At 35.8% G+C, this 10,735-nt stretch overlaps 1 protein-coding gene and 1 non-coding gene across 2 annotated transcripts; one reads left to right on the top strand and one right to left on the bottom strand.

The window, feature by feature from the left end:
* Positions 1-7,692: 7,692 nt before the first annotated feature.
* ppdpfb (pancreatic progenitor cell differentiation and proliferation factor b) lies at positions 7,693-9,595 on the bottom strand. Its single transcript, NM_200008.1, has 5 exons — positions 9,469-9,595; positions 8,835-8,927; positions 8,685-8,762; positions 8,224-8,323; positions 7,693-8,056 (listed from the first exon to the last, which is right to left on the bottom strand). The coding sequence occupies exons 2-5, from the start codon at positions 8,887-8,889 to the stop codon at positions 7,942-7,944; spliced, it is 348 nt and encodes a 115-aa protein (NP_956302.1). The 5' UTR covers positions 8,890-8,927; positions 9,469-9,595; the 3' UTR covers positions 7,693-7,941.
* Positions 9,596-9,945: 350 nt separating this feature from the next.
* Positions 9,946-10,017, top strand: trnae-cuc (transfer RNA glutamic acid (anticodon CUC)). The gene has a single exon. It is a non-coding gene; the product is annotated as a tRNA-Glu (tRNA).
* Positions 10,018-10,735: the final 718 nt, after the last annotated feature.

Genomic DNA, 10,735 nt, shown 5'->3' on the forward strand with positions numbered 1-10,735 from the left:
ACAATAAGAATATAAAGTCATGGTGCCGTGGGAAAATAATTTAAATTATGTATGACTCTAAGGAGCTTGGAGGACTGCATACATACATCTCTGAAATGACTCTAATAACTTATTGACAAAGAAAGCGTTCTTGCAGGACTCCCAGAGTAATTCTTTGGATTCAATGCCTCGATCTTAACCCAGACATGCTCAAAAATGTTCATGTCTGGTCACTAAGCTGTCCAATCGTGGAGCACTTTGACCTTCTGTGCTTTCAGGAACTTTGATGTAGAGGCTGAAGTATGAGGAGCGCTGCTGAAGAATTTGCCCTCTCCTGTGGTTTGTAATGGAATGGGCAGCACAAATGTCTTGATACCTCAGGCAGTTGATGTTGCCATCCACTCTGTAGATCTCTAGCATGCTGCCATACTGAATGTAACCCCAAACCATGATTTTTCCTTCACCAAACTTGACTGATTTCTGTAAGAATCTTGGGTCCATGTGGGATGCAGTATACTTCTGCAGTATTTGTGATGATTGGGATGCAGTTCAACAGATGATTCATGAAAAATAATCTACCTTCTGCCGCTTTTCCAAATGACCGACTAGAAGTCAAGTTAATATTTGTTGCTCTTACAACTGGAATTGAAGACAAAACATTTGTCAGGTAGTGTAAGGCCTTATTTGCTATAATGTTATAGCTTATGCTACTGTTCAGAAACTTTGGGTCATTAAATGTTTTATACTGATTAATGCTGCATTTATTTGATATACAGTGAGATTTATATGGAAAGTTATTGCAGTTTAAAATTAAAGAAGCATTAGGAAAAAGGCAGGAAAAGGGGGGAATTTGTGCTGGGTAATATTTTACCTAATTATTTTGAATTGGGGTACAATAACTGTTTTCATCCACCTACTGTATGTTTGAGCTTTAAGGATATTGCATAAAAAATAAGCAATTTTACATACATTCTGATATTTACATCAAAACCTAAAGCTATATGTGCAGTCAGTTGAGTCAGAATGTTTTTTTAGATGAAAATATTTCTGTACAATGGAAACACAATTACTGAATAAATGCCTTGATTCACATGAAAAATATGACATTTTGTTTCAGCATGCAGATGTGGTGATTGCTGTGTTTATTATAATCTAAATATCCGAGCAAAAGTCCATTATCAGAATGAATTTGTGTAATTACCTCCCAGAACTGACTCACACGTGTGTGTTCCAAAACACCAGGCACCCGCTTCCAAACTCAAGATAAGATGAAGCGATTGTTGTTGTGTGTCATCTGCCGCTCTGCTCCGAGGTGACTCACTTATTATGGAAAAAAGAAGCTACAGTTTTAGCACTTTCAAGTTTAATGTACTATAAAATTTTGCGCAAAAAGTTAAATCTTCCATGAAGGTATTTTGTAAAATTTGAACTAAATATATTAAAACTTAATTTTTTAATTTTTGATTAATAACCTGCATTGTTAACAACTTTAAAGGTGTAAATTATTAGTGAACCTGCAGATTCCAGTTATTCAAATAGTTGTATTTCAACTAAATATTGTCCTACCATAATAACCCATACATCAACAGAAAGATTGATTCAGCTAGAATTTAGTATTGTTATTTAAAAAAAAAACACACAAAAAAAGATAAATATATTTATTTATATATTTATACTTTCAAATTTAATTGAGTTAAAGGTATAGTTCATTCAAAAAATGAACATTTCCTGTAAATTGCCTTCCCAGACATTCTGTAGGTCTTATGAAGTGAAGCAATTGTTCTGTGCAAACGACTGAACATTATTGAAATGTTTATTACCTGCTATTACTAGGCCACAGGTGTCAAATTCCTAAAGGGCCACAGCTCTGTACAGATTAGCTTTAACCCTAATTAAACACACTTGATCCAAGTAATTGAGTCCTTCAGGTTTGTTTAAAGCCTCCAGCTTAGTGTTTTGAAGCAGAATTGAAACTAAACTGCAGAGCTGTGGCCCTCCAGGAATGGAGTTTGACACCCCTGACCTGCAAAAGCCTCTGAGTATGTACACTAAAGTATGCACTGCAAGCATCAAATCGCATAACACTGTGCCCTGGCAACATGTAACACAACAAGATTCCAGTGACAAGCTGTTTTTCTGTCTGCACCAGATGCAAAATAACAGGAAAGTTAAATACCGGCCCATTCAAAAGCTCAAGAGTGCACTGCATTCCCAACAGAAATGGAAAGGTTTATAATATAATTAATACACATTAAACCTCTTTAACCGTATTAAAAGTGTTTGCTGAGTGACTTACATTGTTGGTTTGCACTGCCACATCTCTGGCTTCAATTTTCAAAAAGATCTGAGGTAAACTATCTGCTGAAAATCTTCCCAGTGAACTAGCGATCACAGGACCTGTCACAGCCTCTTAGTTAAAACCAGTTGCTGCAAACAAAAGGGAAATCATGTCTGAAAAAAGAGCAGAGTCAGCACACTGCAAAGAGGCTTTTCCATGTATCTAGCCAACCATCGCTGCTTAGTGACCTGAAAAATCCATGTACACACTGGAACAAAGCTGTACAGCGTCATCTCCACCCAGCAATTTTCCATATAGACTGTTTTCCATATCCACTTTGTGTTTGGTCTGCCACCCACACTGCTTATGTTCATGTTGATTGGCTCACTATTCTATCTGTTTTGGTTTACAGAAACTAGGGCTTCACGATATTGAAAAAAAAAATGACATTGCAATAGTCAGATTTACTGCTCTTTGACGTTCACCAAATGATTTCTCTGTTTGGAAAGAATGAATCATTTTAGACTGACTACGATGATTCTGCAGGGAAGTGTATCTTAAAATATAAATAACAAATTAGAAACGTATAAAAATAAAATTCAATTCATCTTTATTTCTATAGTGCTTTTACAATGTAGATTGTGTCAAAGTAGCTTCATATAGAAGTTTTAGTAAACTGAAACAGTGTCAGTCCAGTTTTCAGAGTTCAGTTTAGTTCAATGTGGTTTAATTTTCACTGCTGAAAGTCCAAACACTGAAGAGCAAATCTATCGATGCGCAGCTCCACAAATCCCAAACCAAGCAAACCAGTGGTGAGGAACAAAACTTTACCAATTGACGAAAGTGAAGAAAAACAAAAACTGAGAGAAACCAGGCTCAGACAATTTCTCCTCTGGCCAAACTTCATGTGCAGAGCTGCGGTCTAGGCGCTGGAGGCTGGAGAGCGCTGAATGTCCATCGTGGATAAGCTGCAGGTGTGAGTAGGTCACCAGCGGGTGTTCAGGCTGGCCAACGGGATCAATGTAGAGACTCATCGGTCATTTGGATCTTTCAGGAATCAGTCTTATGCTCTCCACTCATCAATGACCGCTACAGCATCTGCTCAGAATACGGCCTGGTCCTGGATTATGGATACCTCTAGTAGTCAAGTAATTGCTTCATACTGTTTTTATTCTTTCTTTTCTTACATCCTGTGTCTTTTAATCACCCATAGAATGTAAGAGAAAGAAAAAATAAAAACCGTATGAAGCAATTACTTGAGTGCGAATCATTAGCTTTTTTGAACAATAGCATTGACAAGATTGACGCACTAAACCAAAGAAGTTTCTAAAAAAAATGCAAGCGCGCAAGGCAAACTTCAGCAACTCTACCTCTAGAAGTCCTCGTCTCATCTTATAATCTCTTCGCAGGTCACAATCTCTAGATGACTTGAGGATGTACATCCCCATGGTGAAAAAAGGAAACAAAGAACATAATTAATTATCGAATAAACATGAAAAGCACACAGATATTTCCGAAAAAAAATCCTGAATCAAAACTTTAGAGCCACAAAATTATGGTAGATTACTCTAGAAAAATCTTTTATTTGACAAAAATCTTATAATCATTTTAATTGAACGATAAAATAAAATATTAAAGTTTATTTAAATTTAAATAATAGAGCTAAGATACAAATGAAATATACAGTGTTTTATGGTTTTCGGGGGTTCTAACAGTATTCCAGTAGAGAAATTAATCAAATGGAGTTAATGCGTCAACAAAAGTTTAGCAGCGGAACCACGCCCCACTTAGTCTCCTTAACCAATCACCTACTCGCTAAAACTTATTTAAGGCAAACTAGCCCTCTTCCACTGTTCTTCTCGTTTTCTCAAACCCACCCTTCCTCCCTTTATTTCCTCACTTTCTTTTAACAATCCTATAACCCTCTCTTCACTCCTAGGTTGAATCGGGGGGTCCAATTACTCTACTAAAATATTACAGAGACGGTACCTCTACTTTAAGTCTCTGGGCATGCCCGATCAACCTACCTGTTCACTATTTATACTCTTTCTTCCCCTTCATCCCACTGTTCCTTACCATCTCTTTCATCCCTACAATAAAGTCTAGCTCAAAGTGTGGCGTGGTTTATGCTGGTGAAATGTATAGAATAACTTTCTATGTTCTCATCATATAAATAATTTTATACTACTAGGTTGATGAATTCTTGATTCTGATTAGCTGATAGACATAAGGCATGCAATGGAAATGCATGGCTACAGTAGTTCCAGGCGGAATTTGACCGCATTACAGTTCCACATCACTGAATGATTTCAGTTACACTTGAAATATCTGTAAATTGTCTTCGGTGCTTTGTGATTCATGTTTTTTCCACTTCACTATGATTTTGAACCACATTATGGGACCTTGATCCAAAAGCTTTTGATGTTGAAAAATGTACTTTTATTGTTTTCAATAGTTTGAAGTAAATGGTTGGTGTTGTAAATTACAGTACAAAAACCTGGTAATAAGCTGACAGTACATTTGCTGTTATTTTACAAACCTGATTTCTTTATATCTTGTCTCAAACTACTAAAATGTCAATAAAAATCACTGGATAAATGTAGCGTTCAATTTTTAACATCAAAAATGGACAGCAGAAACTCCCATAACACAATAATCAACTGTAAATGAACAGAAAAGACTTGTGAAGCACAAAATATAGGGTTTGCACACTTTCATGAACAGCATAGTCAAGCACTTTTAAAAACACTGTTAAATTTATACAGCAACGTTATAATTGGTACCCCAACTCTACTTAATACTTCACTTAGACTTATCATTTGTGTTAAAAATGTCAGAGTAATTTTAAAAGAAAAAATTAACCATTTAAACAGTCATGTTCAAACAACTTTAATAAAATCTGATGAATTGAATACTGGTAATATTCAAAAGCGGTTTCTAAAATATTGATCTAATGTGCATTATTTGTCAGTGTTATTGTACAAGATTTAGAATAAAGAATTTTAATTTAAGAATGTCTCAGTTTTTTTTGTAACGTTTTTGAAAATTAAATAAATTGTTGAAATAAAACCATGAACAAATTGTTTTTCATTTAATTCAAGCACTTTCAAGTACCTACGTTTATTTTTAAGCACTTTCCATGCCTTGAATCCACATACCTGAAATTCAAGTAATTTTCAGCACTTTCAGGAAGTGTGGGAACTCTGTTAACACATATTTTTTAGTGTACTTCACAGCCTACAACTGTCAAAAATACAATAAAAAATAACCTAAAAACTCTGGATGAGATGTGAAAGAAATTATTCCTACAAATCTGAGCTTTCTGAGGACAAAAACCTGACAATCATTTCGAAATAAAACATCTGAACAGTATGTGCTGTGGCTATAGCATTATTGGAATAATTTACTCCTGGCCATTGAATAGTAGAAAATTAGAAATGAATGGCCACTTCCCCTTGCATTGTGGTCATATCATTACCTCGGTTTTCTAATAGATATACACTTAAACTGTGTTAAAGCTACAAATGTTAGTAGTTTTTTTGCCTGAATGATTTACAGCAAACCTGGCTTGAAATGCTTGCACAATCATAGTCCTCAGAAACTCCTTTATTTGAACAAAACTTCTTCCAAACTGTCCATTATTAAGTCAGTGTAAACCACTTTTATTTCAGTATGTTGACGGACTTCCAACTGTAACTTAATATTGAGTAGGGGGCAAGGCTTTCTTTAGCAAACTACCGGTAAGTGTGGTTAAGAATATTGCGGCTGAATCCGTCAAACTGACGTCAAGAGAGAAGGACCACCGCTCCAAACATGGGAACAAACTGACATTGATATGACTGAAGAGCATCAAAACAAACATTTTTTCCTGTAGATTAGCTATCACGGATTGTTTACCTATGAAATAATAATGTGCTGGCGATGCATTGTACATTTTGCTTTCAATTTCTTGCATCATTTCTATATGACTGGAACTGATATTTCAAGATCAGTTTTTCATAGGTACGACATTCTGCCCTAAACAGTCACCATCAAATAGTCTTGTTTGTGTCCTTGCCAAAGTCCAAACTGAACGCTAATGTTCTGAATTTAGCTTCAGCGTGCTTGTTACATAATCCAATCATTCTTTTATGAGAAATTAACAGGCAGAGGAGGAGCCTTTACAGAGCACACTTCAAATAAAGACAAATTAGCAGGCTACATGATGATTTGCACGTTTACATTTTCCTACGACAGGTCAAACAGCAAACCCAAGGATTTCTGCAATGCAAAATTGTGGAACCCAGTCATAAAAACTGTGTGGTGCAGGATGTGACAGACTAGTGTATGTAAATATACCTATTAAACTATTTACCAAATGAAGTCTGCTTTTCTCTGTTAAGAAATGGCATGTCTTAGTTTACTACATACACTTTAGGGCCTGCCATCTCATCCTCATCATCTATTGGTGCTAAAATTAATTTCAAGAGCTGTTCTGTTTTAACAGATTATATAATGGTCATACACATATATTAGTATTTACCACACTATTGTTCACAGTGTATTTAAATAAGAGATTAAATATCAAAAATAAAGGGCTATAAATAGTAGTTATATGAATAAACATGGAAAGCACAAATATTTCTAACAAAATTCCTGAACTGATACTTTTGAGCCACAAAATTATGGATGCGCAATCACTGTCCTCAAAAACACATAAATTCTAAACTTTAATTTCATTATCCGTAATTTGCAAACCAACCCTTTTCTTCAAACTATTAAAAATGTCAATAAAAGTCACATTTCTCAACATCAAAAGGAAAGATCAAGCTCCTATGATTTGATTTAAAATCATAAGTAGAAAAAAAACATGAATCAAAGTACGGAAATAATTTACAGATATTTTAAAAGTGTAGCTGAAATACATAAATACACACACATACACGTCAACATTTGAAGAGGATCAAAACAAGTTTTCAAATTAGTACCAACAAGAATAGATAGTTCAAAAACTTTAATAAAAGTTTCACCACATCCACCTCAAATGTTGACGTGCGTGTGTGTGTGTGTGTGTGTGTATATATGTATGTATATATATATATATATATATATATATATATATATATATATCAATTGACTTAATTTTGAAAATAAAACTGTAGAAAAATACATATTTTCTAAAATACCACTTTCCTATTTTTGTTAAACATTTAAATTCTTAAAAACCAAGCACGTTTCATTATTGCATTTATGTGGATATGCTTTTGGAGTCATAAAATCTATTTAACCATTATAGCAGAATTTGTCAGGTAACATTTGTGGCTGCACTATACAGAAATACATTCATAAAACATTTTTAGCAACCTGTTATTACTAAATAGGTCTTTCTATTTAAATTTACAAGAGAGATGTAGGATTTAAAATAATAAAAATAATAATGACAACAGTAGTGGTTGGCCATTTAAGACATTTATTGTGCTGAAAAACATAGGATAAGACGACAACAAGTAACAAACGGTTACACGTGTAAAAATGTACAAAAATCTTTTCAAGTTTTTACTTACACTTATTATGTGAATAAAAAAAGACAAAAATAAGTACTAAAAACAGCCCATTACATGGATTGGGGAAAAAAAAAGAAAAGAAAGAAAGAAAAGGGAGCCATGTCCGTCCCCTAGCGTTGATGTCCTGATCTGATGTTGGATTCAAGAATTCCCCGCCTCCGACTTTCCTCCATCACTGCTTTCACTCGCCTGCCTCATCACCATCTCCCGGGCAACACATGTCACCTGCCCATTGGTCACACTCACCACCCCTGACCTGCAAAGAACCAATGAGATCAAGGGACTCAGAATACTAGCAAATTGGCATGACTACGGTAGTGAAAGCTAAAATCTGCAACTGCATCCACATTTAAAACCAGCTCTTGGCACGGCCTTCATGTTACATGCAACCAAAACTGGCTGAAACTCAATCCAGTGACTCACTTCTGCTGAGCCTCCTCTGCAACAGTTCCCATACCAGGCAGGTTCTGCTTCCCAAAGAAGAAACTGGACCACCAATGGCCTGAATCCTGTTTGGGCAATCCTAAATTAGAAACAATTAAAACAAGTCAGAACAAAGCCACCAGTTTAGTCTTGTAATGGATTAATTATTTGGTGACATAAGCACTAATGCAATCACTTCTAAAAGATCTCTGAACAAAGACATGCATACAGCCCAACCCGAGCCCTGTTTGATGACTAAGCAAGTTCATTCTGTGAATTCAATGAGGGGACTTAATCATTTCCCTGTACTGAACAGTTGAGTAAGAGCATTTCAACAGATAAATGTAGGGGCAGAATAGGCAATGGGTTTTATTGAATGTGTATGAAATGTCTTTTTGCGATTGCCAAAACTGTTGAAGAGAAGTATTGATTTAAAGAGGGCAAAATGTGACGCAACTCACCTGGATGATGTGGAATAACCTCCCCACTATACTCCGAACTGCCACATGAGCTGCTACTGGATGTAGAGCCGATGCGCCCTGAGAAGGAACATCAACCATTCAGAAGATGTATGAAATTGACAGAATAAAGCACTCGCAAAAGCTACTTACTTCTGTAGTAGTCGTGAGTGGCAACAAGAGAACCACTAGCTGGGATGGCTGCCATTTTACAGACTTGTGTAAATCGTGACTTAGATGGAAACCCTGTGAAGAGAGTAAGAAGACATTTGGTTATACATGACTGAACATTTAGCCAATCAAAACTGAATCAAAACAATTATTTAATTAAACCCTGGTGTGGTTAAAATGGCTTATAATGGATTCAAAAGAAGGCATTTAAAATGTTGTATTACTTAATTATGATCTTTTGGTTAGATAGTGTTTTTGTAAGGCTTGCTCATTACAGTTAGTGTCAACTAAATGTTTAACCAAACTGACATGTGTCACACGAGACAATCATTAAAAAAGTGTTGCCCACAGCATGTTTTTTTTTTTGGAGGCTACACGGGGAAGTTAACCCTCATGGGAATAACAACAGCTGCAGATTAGCCATGCATTTCACGAAACAGCATTTTTTGCCCTAAAATCATGAACGTATCGCATTGCTGCAATTCTACATCAAGATGCATGATGTTAATGGTGGTTAATGCAGTTTTCTCGAGTTGTAAGGCTACTCTCCTCACACTATCTAACCCAAACAAACGACCACCCTTCAAAAAATATGAAGTCCAGACCTCAGCCTCACCTTCTTTGCCGCTCGTGCCGATGTTATTAAAGCACCCTGCTCGATTCAGTCGGAGGCTCTGGGGAGAAAACGCTAGGCGACGGGGCCCATTTGAAAAGGTTTGGATGGATAAGACCTTCCACGTCCGGAAATATCTACTGCAATGCTGTCTAACAAAAACATTCAGATGGCTGGAATTTATATAGAGAGGTGACGTCGCTCGCAAGCTGAAGCTAAAGGGGGCGTGGCTTCACTCCTCTATATAAACCCTCACAGCTCGGAACCGGATCAAACCAGAGAAAACCAGGACGGGAGGGTTGAGCTCTATTTTCTGAAACAATGACAGGCCGCCCAATATTTTGGTTTTGTAACACAATCTGTACGCAATACATCGTGAAACTATTAATTAATACACGTAATGAATCAAAACATTACAGAAATTAGTATGTGTTTTGGTAGTTTGTATTGAAAACTAAACGTGATCTCTAATGAAGCAGCTCCCTGGTGGTCTAGTGGTTAGGATTCGGCGCTCTCACCGCCGCGGCCCGGGTTCGATTCCCGGTCAGGGAACGTCTGTTTTGTTAGTTTTCATTGCAAAATAATAATTCAAATTTGTTACAAAAACTGACTGTAATATAGCGATAGCAGCAGCACTTCTGTTAGTCTGTGTTTGAAGAATAAAATCAGTTTTCTTGGTGATAATCTTGTTGTGAAAGATAATAGGCTACTATACTTTTGCTTTTAGCCATAAGAGAGGATGGATGCAGACAAGATAATTTAAATATGTATATTTTTAGAAGATTTTAAAAATGTAATCGAATATTAAGATAAGTTAAAACAGTGCTAAAGCAAGACCAAGAGGTCCCTATATAAAATAAGGTAACCTAATTCTTATTCTGGGATCCATTAGTAATGAGCAATTTAGCAAAGAATTATGCCATGCTCTGGATAATTTTATCAAAGTTGTAATTAAATATGTAACACATTTCAAGGTCATCATTATATAAAATGAAACTAAAAGGGATAGTTCACCCCACACACTAAATTTACTCACAGTCAAGTGGTTCAAAACCTTAATGAGTGACTTTTTCTATTGAACACATAAAACAAGATATTTTGAAAAATTAAGGAAGCCTGTATGGTCACAAAAACAAATACAATTTCACTGATTACCAAATTGCAACTTTTATTAAGATAAAAATTTTTATGTTCAGAAAAAGAAACTCAGCTTGGAGCAAGTGAATGGTGAGTAAATGATGACAGAACTTTCAGTTTTGTGTGAACTCCC

Source organism: Danio rerio, chromosome 23 (assembly GCF_049306965.1).
Source record: "Danio rerio strain Tuebingen ecotype United States chromosome 23, GRCz12tu, whole genome shotgun sequence".
NCBI classification, from domain to species: Eukaryota; Metazoa; Chordata; class Actinopteri; order Cypriniformes; family Danionidae; genus Danio; species Danio rerio.